The sequence below is a fragment of the Panicum hallii genome, chromosome 1 (genome assembly GCF_002211085.1).
Source record: "Panicum hallii strain FIL2 chromosome 1, PHallii_v3.1, whole genome shotgun sequence".
NCBI classification, from domain to species: Eukaryota; Viridiplantae; Streptophyta; class Magnoliopsida; order Poales; family Poaceae; genus Panicum; species Panicum hallii.
In genome coordinates this window covers 58,092,055-58,110,580 of record NC_038042.1, presented here as the reverse complement: position 1 = coordinate 58,110,580, position 18,526 = coordinate 58,092,055, and the positions used below count along the sequence as shown (strand labels likewise).

General features: G+C 48.1%; 4 protein-coding genes across 5 annotated transcripts; 1 reads left to right on the top strand and 3 right to left on the bottom strand.

The window, feature by feature from the left end:
- Window positions 1-219: 219 nt before the first annotated feature.
- Window positions 220-3,833, bottom strand: LOC112879399 (aspartate aminotransferase, chloroplastic). The gene is made up of 11 exons (XM_025943642.1): window positions 3,649-3,833; window positions 3,493-3,558; window positions 2,556-2,750; window positions 2,443-2,481; window positions 2,241-2,330; window positions 2,011-2,119; window positions 1,778-1,887; window positions 1,426-1,569; window positions 1,181-1,347; window positions 711-975; window positions 220-598 (listed from the first exon to the last, which is right to left on the bottom strand). The coding sequence occupies exons 1-11, from the start codon at window positions 3,709-3,711 to the stop codon at window positions 467-469; spliced, it is 1,380 nt and encodes a 459-aa protein (XP_025799427.1). The 5' UTR covers window positions 3,712-3,833; the 3' UTR covers window positions 220-466.
- A 32-nt stretch (window positions 3,834-3,865) lies between these two features.
- LOC112879388 (DNA replication licensing factor MCM5) lies at window positions 3,866-9,722 on the top strand. Its single transcript, XM_025943632.1, has 19 exons — window positions 3,866-5,382; window positions 5,478-5,592; window positions 5,670-5,813; window positions 5,897-6,076; window positions 6,356-6,454; window positions 6,572-6,699; window positions 6,790-6,895; window positions 6,974-7,108; window positions 7,212-7,289; window positions 7,500-7,604; window positions 7,685-7,776; window positions 7,886-8,018; window positions 8,140-8,235; window positions 8,308-8,402; window positions 8,481-8,571; window positions 8,714-8,823; window positions 8,932-9,061; window positions 9,141-9,242; window positions 9,331-9,722. Exons 1-19 carry the CDS (start codon window positions 5,216-5,218, stop codon window positions 9,412-9,414), a joined length of 2,190 nt encoding a protein of 729 aa, XP_025799417.1. The 5' UTR covers window positions 3,866-5,215; the 3' UTR covers window positions 9,415-9,722.
- Window positions 9,723-9,843: 121 nt separating this feature from the next.
- Window positions 9,844-15,276, bottom strand: LOC112879375 (ATPase 2, plasma membrane-type-like). Of its 2 annotated transcripts, XM_025943622.1 has the most exons (3): window positions 13,141-15,276; window positions 10,890-13,061; window positions 9,844-10,778 (listed from the first exon to the last, which is right to left on the bottom strand). In XM_025943622.1, the coding sequence occupies exons 1-3, from the start codon at window positions 13,186-13,188 to the stop codon at window positions 10,143-10,145; spliced, it is 2,856 nt and encodes a 951-aa protein (XP_025799407.1). In that variant the 5' UTR covers window positions 13,189-15,276; the 3' UTR covers window positions 9,844-10,142. The 2 variants fall into 2 exon arrangements, with proteins under 2 accessions (XP_025799407.1, XP_025799401.1); XM_025943616.1 differs by having other exon boundaries at window positions 10,890-15,276.
- A 192-nt stretch (window positions 15,277-15,468) lies between these two features.
- Window positions 15,469-16,093, bottom strand: LOC112879407 (60S ribosomal protein L39). The gene is made up of 3 exons (XM_025943654.1): window positions 16,031-16,093; window positions 15,825-15,928; window positions 15,469-15,730 (listed from the first exon to the last, which is right to left on the bottom strand). The coding sequence occupies exons 1-3, from the start codon at window positions 16,031-16,033 to the stop codon at window positions 15,682-15,684; spliced, it is 156 nt and encodes a 51-aa protein (XP_025799439.1). The 5' UTR covers window positions 16,034-16,093; the 3' UTR covers window positions 15,469-15,681.
- Between the last annotated feature and the right edge of the window lie 2,433 nt (window positions 16,094-18,526).

Genomic DNA, 18,526 nt, shown 5'->3' with positions numbered 1-18,526 from the left:
TGATAGAATGATAGGTCTCTTAGTCAGCTCCCTGTCACGACTAGGATCTGCAGGATGTCCTCCACAACCCGCGACAAGCTGACATCAAACTCACCACAAACCCATCAGCCGATCCATCAAAACTTACCACAAGAATGCATAAACCGAAGCTCTCCTAAGAAAAATTCTGGAGCCCGCAACGTCCAACTGGCTGCCATCGAGCAAGCAATATGCAAAACGTGAATGTTATGGGGGCAATTAACATTGCCGGTGCCATTATTCAATTAGGTTTTACGATCCTGTAAATACCGTACTACTGTTACATGTAGCCAGGCACTTGAGTTTTGCTGTGATGACAAAAATTTATTTGTCCAAATTACACTGGATGGAATGCACCTGAAAACTATAGCTGGAAGGACCCAAAAATCCCAGCTAAGCATCCAAGGACTCAACCGGAATAGCTTCACCTGAATTCTTAGGCCTCTATCTAGCTGACATTGTGGAAGGAGTCAATGATGGCGTTGGCAAGATAATCGCACTTAGCCAGGGAAAGTCCAGCTAACGAAATCCGCCCATCCTTGGTCATATAAACATGCCATTTATCTGTCATGTTATCACTCTGCAAATAAAAAGAATGAAACCATCAGTGTATGATTTTTACGTTTAAGTAATTAGTGCGCAATTGGTAGCTGAATAGGGTGTACCATATGCAGAAGTAGAAACAGTGTTACCTGTGCTTTGTTCAAGCCAGTGTAGGAGAACATGCCAATCTGCCTCAGAATGAAAGACCAGTCCTTGCCACTCTTGTCCTTTGCAGACAAACTATCATAGAGCTTCTGCCTTACATTCTTGATCCGCCCTGCCATTTGTTCCATCTCCTGCTTCCATTCACCAAACATAGTTGGATCACCAACAACATTGGCAACTATTCTAGCACCATGAATAGGGGGGTTCGAGTACATGGGACGTGCCAGACGTTTCAGCTGGCTCTTTACCCTGCAAGCAAGCATGGAATGTCAGACAAAAACATGCTTTACAATGCAAGCATAGGAAGATGATTGCTCGTAAAATTTCCATATAAAGCAACTATCGCACACATTAACTGTTAAATGTTTTAGTGCTTACCTAAGTGCTGACTAATTTTTGGGGGGGGGGGGGGGGAGCGGGTACGCAGGCAATCAGTAAGAAAACAAAAGATTACCTATCTGCAACTTCTGGTGCTGAGCAAACAACATTTATTGCCCCAACCCTTTCTGCATACAGACCAAGGTTCTTGCTGTAAGATTGTGCAACAAATACTTCCATGCCACGCTTAACAAAAAGCCTAACTGAAAATGCATCTTCATCAAGGCTTCCACTGGCAAAACCCTAAAAGAAAACCTACCAGTCAGCAGGAGGCAAATTGTGATAAACAATAAACAAAGTACACGAGTAAAAAATACCCACCTGATATGCAACATCGAAGAAAGGCATATGCTTTTTCTCTTGAATAACATCCGCAATTTTCTCCCATTGTTCAGGAGTTGGGTCTATTCCAGTTGGGTTGTGAGCGCAACCATGTAGCAGAACAAAAGATCCTTCAGGAGCAGCCTGTTGTGCAAAGAGGAAATGCATGCATAATAAACAATCAATTGGTTTATAACAAATTATTCATTTTGAAAATAAAAACATCTTTAGATGAATGGAGCCCTAATTGCTGAAAGCATTACTCCTTACACCCAAACAGACTTCATCATCAAAAGGAAGATAGCCAGTGGAAATAACAATGCTGAATTTTATTGCAAGAACATCTGAGTACCTCAATGTCAGCTATCATTCCCTCAAAATCTAACCCAACAGTCTTGGGGTCATAGTACCGGTACTCTGACCAAGGTACCCTAGCATCATTGAAGATGTTCTTGTGGTTCCCTGTTAACATGCAGAATGAATGAAATTCAAAGTCAGATTGACAAGACACTTCATGAAAAACAACGAAAGTTCAAAACTCATGACCCGTGAGTTGCGCGTAAGTCATGAAGAATAGTTGCATACCCCACGTCGGCGATGATATAAGTACTTTGGCTTCAGGGAAGTATCTTTGTATAAACGCTGCAGCAAGACGTAGCGATCCAGTGCCTGAGAGAGATTGAAGTGTAGCAACCTACAGAAAAAGAGTTATTAAATAAAGTTAAACTAAAAGAAGCAAAGGAAACACCTCACTATCAGCGTTACATAAAACCCTACAGGTACAATATCGGCAGCAAGGGAAGCATAGTGCATACCAGTCCTTGCTTGATGACAGGGTTGTCAGCTCCAAGCAGTAGCTCTGCAGTTGCTTTGTTAAATGCAGCTAAACCTTCAATAGGAAGATACTGCACCGTAATCCATAGTTTTCCTTCAGTTTCAGATGCATAAAACAAAAATAAACTAAGGAGAAATGAATTCTTATGATCGTGCCACTTGAATTCCGAACTTCCACCGTACCTCTTTGTTTTCTCCTTTCTCCAACATAAGATTTTCAGCCTACAGCAAGCAAAAGAGAACATGAAGATAGGAACCTCTATTATTAACAAAATGCTGCTGCTGATTAGGCTCACCTTCTTGACTACATTGAGGACATAGGGCTGCAACTCTTCTGTTCTATAGGCACCAACACCAAGATTGAGCTTCAGGTCATTTTTATCTGCTTTAAAGGCCTCTGAAACCCCAAGAATTGGGTCTGGAGGAGCCATTGGCACTCCCTCGAAACGAGAAACATCCACTGCAAGGGCCATCATAACACGGCCAAAGTTCTGCGTTCAAGAAAGGAACAATCATAACTCAAAGCATAAATCACATCATTGCACAAAGAGATGTCAAAGCTTCAGACAGGAGTGCAAGACCAAACATTAAATAAAGGCGACAAAAATACAAAACATCACCCTCAATGAAAAAAAAAAATCTCGCATAACTAGCCAGCCTGTCAATAGTGATGTGTCTTAGCTTCAGCATAAGAAATTCTAGTGTGTACCAATCAACACAATAAATACTAGTAGCATATAATATAATCATTCCTATACAGCACTTGGTGCGTCATTTTGTTTATCATGAAATCAGATCCTCAGTTCCTTTCAGAACCCTAAGACAACTATTTGCTTATGCTCTGAAAGCACTTAAGCTCTGACAGCTGTGTTCATAACAACACAAGTAGTCCTCCATTCAAAGTCGACGATCTATGACATGCTTATAGATCAATGGTTAGCAGAACAATTCTGCTGCTTACCCAACATATGCCAAGGCAGATAATGTCCAATAAACCAACAGTAGCTGATAACATAGGAAATCACAGAGACACTAGAATTCGGCAAAAGCTATAAGTTGTCCCTATTCATGAATAATTAAGGAGGAACTGCTGACTAACAATTCACAGACCACACATGACGATAACCCATGGCCCATAGGCATCTCATGCTACAGCACCCAAGTAATTCACCAAATCAACTTCACGATCTAAATAACCAGTACGAGCAATTAGAAAGGCCAGCAGGCGGTCACCTTCCTCGTGATCCCCACGCGGCAGCCATTTCTCCCCTGATTCTTTCCCCCTCCAAGCACCTGCGCCTATCAACAAGCCACCACAGAAGACATTCAGACCGCGGACCACTTAGACCAGCAAATGGGTAGGGACTGAGGGTTGGGGGCGGGCCGTGCCTTGGAACGGGCGGCGACGGCGGAAGCCGCCGGCGAGGTGAGGGCGGAGGCGGCGGAAGCCATCTCCGGACGGCGTGGGAGCAGCGGATCGGAGGCGTGGGCCTGCTGCTACTACTGTAGTGAAGAGGTCAGTGGATGGTGCTCGTCGCTTGCGTTTGTCGGATCAGGCGGAGGAGAGCAGCCGGGTGGGTGGATGGCGATGGCCTCGGTCTCTCCGTCACAATCTGGGAGTTTTTTTTTTTTTTTTGAGGGCGTCACAAACTGGGAGTTGAGCGGGCGGATTTTGCGTGTTGTTTTTTTCCTTTCCAAATCCTGGGTCCGTGAGAACCACTGGTTTTTGACCCTGATAAAACCATTGATCGAGGTTACAGCGGTAAAAATTCCAAAGGTCTACGCTAACGCTACAGAGAGATCGAGCAAATGCTAGCAAAACTCCACAAATCATCCTCGAGTAGTTCAAAAACCAGATATCCTTGCTTGCCCTAAGAATGGATACGGTGGTAGTAGCTGAGTTAGTTCTTTTGAGCTGAGACTTGAGAGTCTTTGTTTAGCTCAATGTGTTGATTTTCTTTTGCGACTTGATTGCAAATTGGTGTGGCTCAACTATATGTGTATGCTTTGCTAAGCTTTCAATAAATCTAGGCGTATGGCTTCAATAAAAAAGATAGATATGATGACCCGCAAAAAAGGTTAAATATGACGGATTATAAGGTTTTGTTAAATTTTATTGTAATTCCTTTTTCGAACGAGATCTATTATGTATTGGTTTTGTGTTTTATATATGAACCAGGTTTAAATACCCAAATCGTCTTTTTTGTTGGGAAATGATGCTAGTTTTAAAATAGCGTTGATGACTTCAACCTCTTCGTATAAGTAGATCCAGCTAATATATGGTTTACATGAGAACTGGTTGTACTAATTTTAAAGAAAAGATATAATGAAATTCATTATGAATTATGTGGTCAGGGGACAAGTGGAGAGCAATGTACAGTGACCAAAGTTATACCCATAGTCCATAAAATGCTAGAAACATAGAAAGAGTCTTCTTATGGAATTTACACTAATACCATCAAACGTATACTATCTATAAACATGTCTGTCAAATGCTGGATATATGATTTTTCTTTTTTTCGAAAAAAATAAAAGAATATATCTGTTGGTAGGATGTTGTTTTATTCCATTAGATCCTAACTCGAACTTAGAAAGAAAATGTTTTATCCGAGAGTAAGAAAAACCTATATTTTGTTGGTTGTTGTTGCTGGGCTTTTGTCTAGTTCACGATTCCACCCAGACCTAGGAATTATCCGAAACCAGCTCGGCCCATAAACAACAGGCCTGCTTTTGAAGTTTCTCCCTCCTCCGTCGCCAACCCTAACAGGCAACGAGCCAAGCCCTCCTCCCGCCAAAACCTCCGCCGTTTTCCCGCCCAATCCCTCCTCTATTACCCTCTTCCCGCCACCATCCATCCCGTATTCCCGTCCCCTCGCCGTCCTCCCAGTCCACACCCACGCACCCGCATCCCTCTCCCTAATCCTCCTCCGCCGCCGCCGCCGCCGCAGCCGCAGCCATGTCGGGTTGGGACGAGGGCGCCGTATTCTACAGCGACCAGGCGCAATTCCCCCGCGGCGGCCCTGGCGGCGACCCAGCCGCCGACCTCAGCCGCCACTCCGCTCTCCGCAAGTTCAAGGAGTTCCTCCGCGGCTTCACCGGTCCCACCGGCGACTTCCCCTACCGGTACGGTCCTCATCACGCTCTCACATTCCTTCTCTCTCCCCAGATTTGACGCTTCCATGGCGAAACAAACTCATTCATGTGTTCATCTGGTTCAGCGAGAGCCTAATACACAACCGCGACCATGTCACCGTCGCCATCGAGGACCTCGATGCCTTCGACGCCGAGCTCTCCGACAAGATCCGCAAGTCGCCCGCTGATTATCTTCCGTTGGTGCGTTGCTTTCTCAGAAATTTCGTTAGTTGCGTGGACCTTGGAGCTGTATCTGACTCACACATGGGTCCGTACAGTTTGAGACGGCTGCAGCCGAGGTCCTCGCAAGCCTCCGCTCGAAGGTCGCCGGCGAGACCGGGGAGATGGAGGAGCCCGTCACCGGAGATGTCCAGATCTTCCTCTCCTCCAAGGAGAATTGCCTGTCCCTGAGATCTATTGGGGTCAGTAGTGGAACAATTCTAAACGGGACGGTGTTGACCGTGTTCCAGAGAATTCATTTCGGTATTGTTGTTTGAAATTTCAGGCAGATTACATGTCGAAGCTAGTTAAGATTGCGGGAATTGCAATTGCCGCATCGAGAGTGAAAGCCAAGGCCACCCATGTAACTCTTCTCTGCAAGAACTGCCGGAGTGTCAGAACAGTTTCTTGCAGGCCAGGCCTCGGTGGGGCTATTGTTCCACGATCGTGTGATCATGTTCCTCAGGTATATTCCTCAACGATCATACTTAAGTATTCCGCGACTTGCCCAGCCATAAGAGCAATTCTACTATTCCCCAGGCTTGAAATCCAAGCAAGAAGGTCCGGTGCGAAAAACTTTAATAAGATTGTTTTATATCAAGCTAAAAGTAACATCCACAGCCTACTCCAAAACAATCTTACATACGACAGACAAACCTCTTAACAGACTTGTTTATACTGTATTATTCCATCGTTAATGGTCATTTACTAACAGTTATGTACGTATGTGATTCCTTAACCTTAGCCTGGAGAAGAGCCTTGCCCCCTGGACCCCTGGATTCCTGTCCCAGATAAGAGCAAGTATGTGGATCTCCAGACCCTCAAATTGCAGGAGAATCCCGAGGTTAGTTGCTGTTCTTCCTTGCTTCATTGTAGTTTTGAGTCACAGCAATCTGCTGTTAGTGGTGTTTTGGTGGGGTACTGCTGTAAATGTGACTGACAATGACCTCCTTTTTGCTAGGATGTTCCAACTGGTGAGCTTCCTAGAAATGTGCTTCTGTCTGTAGATAGGCACCTTGTTCAGACCATTGTTCCAGGGACTAGATTAACTGTTGTTGGCATCTACAGCGTCTACCAAGCATCCGCAAAGTATGACGAATCTGAAGCTTATTTTGCGTGTTTACTGATCTTAACTAGGCCAAGTACATGACTAATAATGGTGTTGGATTCATTTTGCAGCCAGAAGGGCGCCGTTGGTGTTAAACAGCCTTACATTAGAGTTGTTGGTTTGGAGCAATCTCGAGACAATAACTCAAATGGACCCTCCAATTTCACTCTTGACGAGGTGGTTTCTTTTTCAAGGTTTTCATTAATAAGGGCGTTATATGTACCTGTAAGGCTAATTTTTCTTGCTGGCTTGTAGGAAATGGAATTCAAAGAATTTGCACAGAGGCCAGATGCATATGCCAAGCTTTGCTCAATGATTGGCCCTTCAATTTATGGTCATTCTGATGTCAAGAAAGCTATTGCATGCTTGTTATTTGGGGGATCTAAGAAGGTATACGTTCATCAAGTGTCTCGTATATTTTCAGAGAAGCAATCCTAATTCCATTTACCAATTGACAGTGTTCTCATGCTATGCTTTAAACCTCTTTCTGCAGAGGCTACCTGATGGTGTACGTTTGAGAGGCGACATTCATGTCTTGCTTCTGGGTGATCCATCCACAGCAAAATCACAGGCAAGTTTTGTTTGATATTGTCACAGAATTTACTTTGATGGCAAAAATAAAGTTACAATAAAACTCACATCTGCGCCTGTGCTTTGGCATCGTGTGAATTGGTACTGTGATTCAGTTTAGTAATTTGACACTAATGCCTATGATTCTTTTGTCACTATTTTAAACCAAATGTCAGCAGTTCAGTGATATTGAATGTCTATTTTTCAACAGTTCCTCAAATTTGTAGAGAAGACAGCTCCTATTGCAGTCTATACATCTGGAAAAGGTTCCTCTGCTGCTGGTCTCACGGCATCTGTAACGCGGGATAGTAGCTCGGTAGGTTTAGTTCACTCAATTGTTTGTTGTTTACCAAAGCTGTGTTTGCAAAGGTTGTAAACATTTCTTTTCCTCTACAGCGCGAGTTTTATTTGGAAGGAGGGGCCATGGTTTTGGCTGATGGTGGAGTTGTTTGTATTGATGAATTTGACAAGATGAGACCTGAAGACAGGTAGACATCAGTTTAGATGTTCTTGTGGAATAAACATAGTATTCTCTTCTTTTGGCGTGCTCTCTTGAAATCCTATCAACCCAGTGCCCCTTCTCTTGTGTGATTCCAGAGTTGCAATTCATGAAGCCATGGAGCAACAGACAATATCTATTGCCAAAGCTGGCATTACAACAGTACTCAATTCAAGGACTTCAGTTCTTGCAGCTGCCAATCCAATTGCAGGACGTTATGATGATCTTAAGGTCAGTGAACATTTTGTTTATTGATTTGCTGAGTATTCATTTTTTAAATAAAAAAGTGTAACTGTTCTAGTCATATATATGAGACAATTGATTTGGCAAATTTTCTTTTGCTGTTCACCAGACTGCACAAGATAATATCGATCTGCAGACAACCATTCTTTCTAGATTTGATCTAATCTTTATTGTAAAAGATATCAGAATGTATGATCAAGATAAGGTATGAAGCCAAAAATTTTCTTAGCTTCTCTATGGTAGTCAAGAGACTAAATGCAACTTTAAAAAATCGCAGCGAATAGCAAGCCACATTATCAAGGTGCATGCCAGTGGTGCTGCTGCTTCATCCAAGAACACAGAGGCAAGTGAAGGAGAAAATTGGTTGAAAAGGTGCGGTTCGTCTTGCCTTTCCTGTTGTAAACTTGACTATTTTCTTGGCTTCTTATGTATTATTTTATATATATATAGGTACATTGAGTACTGCCGTGCTACTTGCAAACCACGGCTCTCAGAAAAGGCTGCTGAGATGCTGCAAAACAAATATGTTGAGATTAGACAGGTACGCACTGGGCATTTTCACATATAGCTGGTTGTCTAGGATTCTATTCCTCTTTATTCCAGATGTAACTCCTGTTGCTGATTCAAGTCCAAAAATTCCTTAAAGTATCTCTTCATATGGGTTTATCTTATACATTCTGCAGAAAATGAGGCAGCAAGCTCATGAGACAGGGAGGGCTGCAGCGATACCCATCACTGTGAGGCAGCTTGAAGCCATCATACGTTTGAGCGAATCTCTTGCAAAGATGAGATTGTAAGTACTAGTTAATCACATGCCACAATTTGAAGATATCCATTCTCATGTGCTATGTATGAGTTCACTTGCTTCATTACACATGACTGATGCCTGAATGACTCTTAGGACAAGTGTGGCTACACCAGAGCATGTTGAAGAGGCATTCAGGCTATTCAACGTTTCCACCGTTGATGCTGCAAGATCTGGAATCAACGAGCATTTGAACTTGTCACCAGAAATTGCAAACGAAATTAAGGTTAATCTTTGCAGCCCAAAGTTACAATTCAATTCTTGAACCTAGCATTTTCTGAATGCCTTCCATTTTGTTCTGACAGCAAGCGGAGGCACAAATAAAAAGAAGAATGGGCATTGGAAGCCACATATCTGAGCGGCGGCTGATTGATGAACTAACTAGGATGGGAATGAATGAATCCATTGTAAGGATCTCATAATATCTGCCTGAAGTAATCTCCAAGTCATACACGCTGGTTTTCTGATAAATCTCCATCACTCAATGTGTTTCAGATCAGAAGAGCCCTTCTGATCATGCATCAAAGGGACGAGGTAGAGTACAAGAGGGAGCGCCATGTGATTGTCCGAAAGGCTTAATACTGGGTCCTCTCTACTGCTGTGTGTATACCGTCACTGAAACTGCAACCCTTCCTGGAGGAGGACGAGGCACGCAGGCTCTACAGCTAGCTGATCTCTGACTGGAATATTGTGATCTGCAGAAGAATGAATGAAGTTCTTGCATCGTAGAGATGGCGAGATGTGTAGCTGTACCACAATAGTCTGTTGCTGTGATCCTAGATTATCCAGTGTGACTGACAATGTAGGCGCTTAGCTTTGGAACCAAGGCTCCGAACCTGTACTGCTTACTGTAACACCGTTCATGGTTGCAAAGTTTGTTTTCTGCATCACAGCTCTGTTGAAGAATCAGGCCATGCTTTCACGGCATGCTGAGTAGTAGCAAGACAGGAACAGGATGTGTGCATTCACGGGGGAACAGGTTGTGATGATTGCTACAATACGAGATGAATTCAGGAAGAGTTTACAGGTTACAAGAAATTTAAAACAAGGCCGAACGCTGGCAGAGAAACCTGACTGACGTAACACGTAACCAGCGTCCCCATCTCATCTCTTCCCAGCGAAAGCAGACACACACACACACACACACACACACACACACATGTGTGTGTGTGTGTGTGTGTGTGTGTTTCTATGTGGAAAGAAACTGAAAACGAGACCCGGATGGATGGATATATGTATTTCCCCTGCCCTCTCTCTCTCAGCAGTCAGCAATGTCAGCGGCATTTGCAGGGGGTAATGTATAAATATTACACGGTGTAGCTCTGCTGGATGGTGTCGATGTCGAGCCCCTTGAGCTTGACCACCGACTCGACGTGCCCCTTGAGCGTGTGCAGCTCCCTGAGCCTGGCCACCTCGGCGCGCTTGGCGGCCTGCTCGGCGAGCTCCGACAGCTCGCGGTAGCCGGTGTTGTCGCCGAAGAGGTCGGAGCTGGCGGTGGCCTGGTTGAGGCCGTGCAGCGTCCGCTGCGCCGTGGCCCACTGCGCCTCGCGCTCGCCCCTGCCGTAGTCGTTCCTGTTGACGAAGGCCGTTTTGTTGTTGATGTTGCTCCAGGCCTTGCCGCTCAGCGCGTAGCGGATGGCGAACTTGAGCACGTCCAGCGGGAGGTAGGTGACGATGCTGAAGGCCCAGATGGCGACGCCCCACCCCCAGCCGATGCCCTGCATCTTGCAGAACTCCCAGTTGGCGTACACGGCGATGCAGGTGGCCACCAGCTGCGCCGCGAGGAAGGCGATCACCAGCAGAGCGCCGGGGCGCTCCACGAAGGACCAGCTCCGGGAGCGGGTCACGAAGATAAGCGCCTGGCTGATGATGCTCACTTGGAGGTACAGCGCCGCCATCAGCTCCTTGTCGTTCTCCTTGATGGACCGCACGCCGAAAGTAGTCTAGCAATTATAACAAGTCAGGTGGTTCAGGTGAGCAGCAGCAGCAAGAAGATCATCATGGATGGAGCAAGCAAAGCAAAGCAATGCAAGCAAGCAAGGTTAGCGGCGGACCGTGAAGAAGTCGGTGTCGTGCGCGAGGTAGAAGAAGAGCGCCGTGGTCAGCGCCATGTAGGTGCCGAGCACGATGCCCGTGGCGAAGATCTCCTTGAGCTTCCACGAGTCGGGGGTCGGCGACGGCTTCACGCGGTCCTTGGAGATGGTCATGATGGTGCCGTCGTTGAGGATGGCGATGATGAGCACCATGAAGGGCGCGAAGTCGAACTCCCACACCAGGGCCACCAGCAGGAACCCCAGCACGATGCGGATGGTTATGGACACGGCGTAGATGGTGTAGTTCTTCATGCGCTGGAAGATGGCGCGGCTCGTCAGCACCGCGCTCACGATCACGCTCAGCCCGGGCTCCGTCAGCACGATGTCCGACGCGCTCCGGGCCGCGTCCGTCGCGTCGTCCACCGCGATGCCGATGTCCGCCTTCTTCAGCGCCGGCGCGTCGTTCACGCCGTCCCCGGTCATGCCGCAGATGTGCTTCCGGTCCTGCAGCCGCTTCACGATCTCGTACTTGTGCTCCGGGAACACCCCGGCGAAACCGTCCGCCTTCTCGATCAGCTCGTCGATGTTGAGGCCGCCCATCTCGCCGGTCTTGTTGTCGCCGAGCAGGGTGGTCGAGGGGTACATGTTGCTGCCCATGCCCAGGCGCCGCGCCGTCTCCTTGCCGATGGCCAGCTGGTCGCCGGTGATCATCTTCACGTTCACGCCGAGGTGGAGCGCGCGCCGGATGGTCTCCGCGCTGTCGTGCCTCGGCGGGTCGAACAGCGGCAGCAGGCCGATGAACTGCCACGGCTCACCGGCGCTCTCCTTGCTCTTCTCCGGCACCTGCTGGTACGACACGCCCAGGGAGCGGAGGCCGCGGTCGGCGTAGCTGTCGATCAGGCCGTGGATCTTCTTCTCCGCGTCCTTGCTCATCCTGCACAGCTCGATGATCTGCTCGGGGGCGCCCTTGCTTATCCTGTGCCAGTCGCCGTTGCCGTCGATGTAGGTGATGGCCGTGCGCTTCTCCACCGGGTTAAAGGGGAGGAAGTGGACCTCCTTGATGCCGGCGCGGGCCTCCTTGGGGTCGGCGAGCATGCCGACGATGCAGGTGTCGATGGCGTCCTGGTTCTCGACGCGGGAGGCCCTCGCGGCGTAGAGGAGCACCATGTCCTTGTCGACGCCCTTGCCGCACACCTCGATGAGGGTCTTGTCGACGGTGAGCTTGTTGAGGGTGAGCGTGCCGGTCTTGTCACTGCACAGCACATCCATGCCAGCCATCTCCTCGATGGCGGTCATGCGCTTGGTGATGGCGCCCTGCTGGGAGAGGCGGTGGGAGCCGATGGCCATGGTGACGGAGAGCACCGTGGGCATGGCGATGGGGATTCCGCCGATGAGCAGGACGAGGAGGTTGTCGATGCCGTCGCGGTAGGCGCGGTGCTGGATGGGGTACATGACGATGATCTCGATGACCATGCCGACGGCGATGGAGATGATGCAGAAGTTGCCGATGGCCGTGAGCACTTGCTGGAAATGGCCGACGTTGTTGGTGCTGTCCACCAGGTGGGCCGCCTTCCCGAAGAAGGTGTGCACGCCAGTGGCGATGACGACGGCCTCTATCTCGCCCTGCTTGACGGTGGAGCCGGAGAAGACCCCCTGGCCCGGGTGCTTGTTGACCGGCAGCGACTCGCCGGTGAGCGCGGCCTGGTCGACCTTGAGCGGGTCGCCGTCGAGCAGCCTGGCGTCGGCGGGGATGATGTCCCCGAGCTTAATGCTGATGATGTCACCGGGCACGAGGATGGAGGCGTCCTCCTCCTTCCACTTGCCGTCCCTGAGGAGCTTGGTCTTGGGCGCGAGGCCCGCCATGAGGGCGGCGGCGGCGTTCCCGGCGTTGTTCTCCTCGACGAAGCTGATGGTGGAGTTGATGAAGAGAAGCACGGTGATGCCGACGAAGTCCTGCCAGTCCGGGGGCTTGCCGCCGCCGTTGGCGAGGACGATGGCCATGATGGCGGCGGACTCCATGACCCACGAGAGCGGGTTCCACATGAAGCCCAGGAACTTGAGCAGCTTGCTCTCCGACTTCTCCTCGAGCTTGTTGGGCCCGAAGATCTTGAGCCGGCTGTCGCCCTCCGTGGTGGAGAGCCCCTGCTTGCTGCATTTCAGGTGCTGGAACACCTCCTGGACCGGGACGGTCTCCTGCGTCGTGCCGTGCCGTGCCATGTCAGCCAAAGCCAAGCAAAAGCAAATCATGCGAGGGGTGAAGGAGGAGGCATACGAGGTCGACGGTCTCGTTGCGGACGTCCTCGAGGGAGATGGACGCCATCTTCTTGTTTTATTAGTTGATGACGACGGAGCTATTGGAGTTGCCAGCGGCGGGTCGTGTTGGTGGTGGTGGGGGGCGCGCGCGGACTCGGGAGGCGCGCTCGCTCTCGCTCTCCCGGTTGGCCGCTCGCTCACTCGCCCTGAGCCTGCCCGCGCGGGTTAGGCCTTCATTGGAACGGGACGGAGCCGGGCCCTGCCCTTTGCCTCGCTCCGCGCGCTGCTTGAAGACGAAGATGCCCGTGCCCGGCCGGAGCCCCTCTTATACCGGGACGAGCTCGTTGGGGGCGGACGGCGTGCGACGTGCCACGCGACGCGACGGCCGCGCCGCGTGCTGCCGAGGCGTGCGCCCGACCGCCTCCTTGCTCGCTCTCGGCTCTCGCAGCCGGCACCGCCCACCTGCCACTCGGCTCGTGTTGCAAAATTAGAAACCGGAGTCATTGGGTGCCTGCCGCCAGCGTCCATGTGGATCGTTCTCGCTAATGGGCAGCCCGGATGCGTCCACCTGGCCCCGGCAGTGAGCTCCACCCGGCTCCAGGCTGCCTAAATTAGAACTAATAAGTGCAGCAAATACTGCCGACCGTCGACAAGCCAAGGGTACTAGGCAGTCGCCATGGCCAATCATCAATCTACTGACGCAGCTCTCGCTCTGCTTCCAATCATCAGTTGCTACTCGTGCGGTTCTCATCTTCTTACAAAGGGATCGATCATTCCACAAACTGCTCAGTCTAGATCAAGCGTCTCCTCAAACCAAACAAGCACTTGCTACTATTTGCTGGAAGTATCAAACAAATTTGCAGTAAACTCGTGCTAGAATCAAGAATCACTCCACAAACAACAGCCACCTGCCAGCGCTATTTCAGGTGCACATCCAAAATCAGAGAGCGCCAAAACGTTCACAGGAAGGTCATGAATCATCACAAAATAATCATGGATAAACTTCAACGCATCATACTAAATTAGCATCGCAACCTCAGCAAAGGTAAAAGAGCCAAAAAAAATAACAGGGACTTGGATCACAATAAGCCCAGCACCAAAGAACAATTGTGACAATGATATGACATCAGAAACGTTAAGTGTTGGTTCTGGCATTGCAAGTTTAAGCACTCTAAGCATCATAATGCTAATCCAAATGTCACACACTGACACATAGTTACATGATTGGAAGCAAGCTAATAAATTTCAGAAAGACAAAAAAAATTCAAGAGTCAGAAAACATACAAGAGTAACAGCTTAAACGTTTCACACCACAATAGACACTTGAGCTAATAGCGCATAAGAATTTCTAAAATCAGACATCATCATTGTTGCAAAAATAATTTCACACCAACATCGCCCAAGACAACCAGACTATTGACTGACAATATAGTCATCACAACACAATGCAGATCCCCAGCACCTAAGGTTGACTCAAACTAGCTCAATTATACAACAACAACAACAACTTAGCGTTTTGTCCCAAGCAAGTTGGGGTAGGCTAGAGATGAAACCCACAGAAAACAAGAATAAGAAACACAAAAAGGGCACAAACCAAAGGAAGAGTTAGGGGTTAAACAAAAAGTAACAAAGGTCACGGTTCAGGTAAACTAGCTCAATTATATTTGAAATAATTCCAAAACTCATTCTACATCCTGCAATTCTGTGTCCTGAGGCCAAAATCCATATATATGCTAGAAGATCATAACAGGACAATGATCATCAATTGAGATCTGTTAACCAGGTCTTCTTAAGAATGTATGCCAGGAACAAAAAAAATATATATGATAACTTAGCAAGTGCAAGCATTCACTGCAGATGTACATGCACCTGTAACCATCTACAAATGGATAAATACAGTCAAAATCAACAGTAACATCACTACACTCCAGACATAATAGTCTAAGCAACAATTGTCAGAGCCACTACAATCCAGGCCTACTCAGAAATAGACCTAATAAAAACCTGATACAAACCAGAAACAAACCATTTGTACTTATTTGGTAGCAAATCATCACACCAACAATGAGATACAAATGGTTGATTTATAAAAGGTCTGCTAACAGAATATAGTCATAAAACAAATGCTAGCACAAGCACAATTAACTAGGCATCCACAGTACAATTTAACAGAGAAAAGTTGTGCTAACTGCTCAGGTCTGAAAGCTATTCTTGCACTACATCAAAAACAAACGATGGCAGAATCATTACCGGCAGCATACATATAGAAAACCACACCTCCATCATGGCAACAGAAATAAACAGATGAATCAAATTTAGGCCTCAGAAATAACTGCACCACTACATATATAGGGTAACAAGGGTTCTTTACTCAGCATAGCAATGCATGGTATCCAGAGTACACCAGAGTGCTACCAACTCTCTTAACATCACCAAAATCTTAATAAAAGCATCCTGGAATCACTTCCTAGCTTGCAGAAACACTGAAATGCCCATAAAACATAAGGAAGATAGCTCTTAAACCTAGCCTTCCGACGCAGCAGCAGGTCCATCCCCTCGCTCAGAAGCCGAGCTTGGTGCGGCGCCAGTGCCTGCGCTTCGCGTTGTACCTGCAATAGCACAAGACCAAAGCAGTATAAGCAGGGGTACCAAGTGCCACTTTCAAATCAGACGAGCGGGTGTTAGTGATGAAGCGGCCGTCACCTGATGGTGTTGTCGGTGCGCATGCGGATCCAGTAGGGGATGGGGCGGTTCTGGCGCATCTTCTTCGCCAGCTTCTTCTTGATCCGGAAGGTCTTGTGCGACGGCTGCGCAGCCAAAGCAAACAAGAAAGCGCGTCAGAGAAACATCGAAACCATGGCCGTAAAGGTCGAATTCCATGGAAGAGAGGGCGACAGCGAGGGGGTTACCATCGTTGCGGCGGAGACGAAGAAGCGGCGGCGGCAGCGCGAAAACCCTAACTGCGTGAAGAGTCGCAGTGGTGGACGGTGGGGATTATATAGGTGAAGGGAGAGGCCGCGATCCCATGGGCTTGTTGGGCTGGACCTCTCATCAAGTGGTGGACTGCTTGCAGAGTAATGGACCTATTAGTTATAAGCCCATTAGGCTTATTGGTGTCAGATTGCCGTATGGAACGAGTCAATATTTTCGGCCCGTAAATCTTATAACGGGCTAAGATTGGATGGACGTCGATTTGGGCCGTATGCCCTTATTAAAATTGGATCAGAAACTTCTTTTTCGTTTTCTTTTTGTTTCATGATTTTTGTGTTTTCTTTTGACGGGATCTGAGTGAAAAATTCTCCGTACCCGAGAAGAAGATTCCATTCCAGTCGATTCCTCGAGCCAACCATTTTTGTCAATGTGGCAGTTAAATAACAACCGTCATGGTACCACCTATAGATCCTCTTGTTCATGCGTTCCAAGTCGTAACCGCAATTCCCGGGCCGTCCAGATCCCTCACCTGAGCCCTACGGACGGCTACGCAAAATCAAGCCGATCACGGCCTAAACAAACCAGAACGAAACAGAAACGTCCCTCTCAAACACAGCTCAATGATCTCCAATCTCCCAAAGGAAAACGCGTCTCGGGACCGAGGTGATGCATGCATCAGGCAGAATAAAAAATCTTCAGGATTAAGCAGGCTAACCTGATGATGCAGAATCCTGCAAATCATCGTCGGCATCCTACGAACATCGCGATCGCGGTCATGGATCACATCCCATGGGCCATGGCCACATGGGGATTTTGGACGCTGTCTTTGAGCTCGGCGATACCCATCCGTTTGGGACTGGAGGGCTGTGAGATTGAAGAGCTCCGTTCATGAACCGACCGAGATTTTCTGAATACCGAGAGGTCACAGGCGCGCCCCAGCAGGTCCCAGCAGCAGCAGCTTCTTCTGCCGATCGAGCATTACGCGTGCCCGCAAGAGTTCCCAATGATTGATACGATTAGCGGGGCAGCAGTTCCTTGCTTGGGATGATCATCGTCTGCATTAGCCCAGATAACGGGTCGCGATCGCCCGATCATGGCCACATGGGCGTTTTACATGCTGTCTGCCATGATCCATGCCATGGCGCACGCCACTTGCCGTGCTCGAATGGCACTTTCATCGCCAAACTGCCACCCCGGGAAAAGATGAGACGAAACGGAAACGTAGTTATCCTGCAATTCCCCCAAGATTTGCTACGAATCTATAGTTCATGATCCACTGGGCCGGGGGTGCTGCGCAGTCAAATGGAACTCTGGAAGGAACTTCAGCTAGCTCAGTCGCCTGGTTGCCTAAATACAGCTGGAAGAAAGCACCACCAAAGAAGAAAGCATAAACATGGGCAGAATTCTGACTGATTTTTTTAAAAAAAAAAACTGCTAGGCTAGCTGCGGGTGCCTGTCAAATTCAAGAAACTAATGGCATCCTAAGATCCTGTCCCAATCATTACATGTCATTCAGGTCAAATAAGATCCCACGAAATGCGGATGGCAGGCAAGGTCCGATGACTGATGCGCTTGGCCAATGCAAAACCGATTGGCAATCACCCATATGATCAGAATTCAGATCATCATGACTTCTGCAAGCTACAAGTAACAAGTACTCCTCCTTCTAGACAACGACAGGCGAGCTATGTACAAAACTATCTTCAAACCCTCGGTAAGCTGTTTCTCATTGTCATATTTACAATGGCAGGAACTTACTGCTAAAAGGGGGAACGTCCATCAGGCAATCAACGCGCCAATATTTTTACTGTCTGAAATGTCTCTGTAGCTAGCTCATGTTTGAGATATTATTGTCCATTACGTTGCTGATTGGATAGGACGATGGTTGGAACTCGTAGTTGACAGTAACATGACAATGTCAGGGTCAGCACCAATTTGTTTATGCATGTGCTTGGACCATCGTTCCAGCCTTCGGCTTGTGCGTGGAGCCTTCGGTAACAACCGAGCTTGGTTTCAGACTTCCAGTGTGATCCAGAGAATTCCAGAACGGTTCGAAAAAAACTCTACAGCCAACTGTGCCTGCTCAGATAAAAGGTAATTGGTTGCTATGGCCCTGAATTTTTTTTCTGAGGAGCCATCCTATGAATTCGTTGAATTGGGAGGCATTGGAGATAAAGTTTGCGGCTGCGCTCGAGCTCGACGCATGGACCATTCGCAACTGTGACGCCCACAAGAGCAGGATTTAACAACTGCGAGCCACAGGCCACACAGCAGCTGCCTAACAGGACAACGGTCTGCAAGAACTGACCTGATTTGTCCACATTTACCAGCTACGGAGTTGTATACTACGCACTAGGCTTTAGCTGCAAGTTCCGAAATCCTTTCATGATGTGGAAATCGTTGGAACCACTTGTAGTTTCAGAATTCAGTATTCCAAAAGGTTGGCAGTTCACAGGGCAATCCAAAGAAGGGAA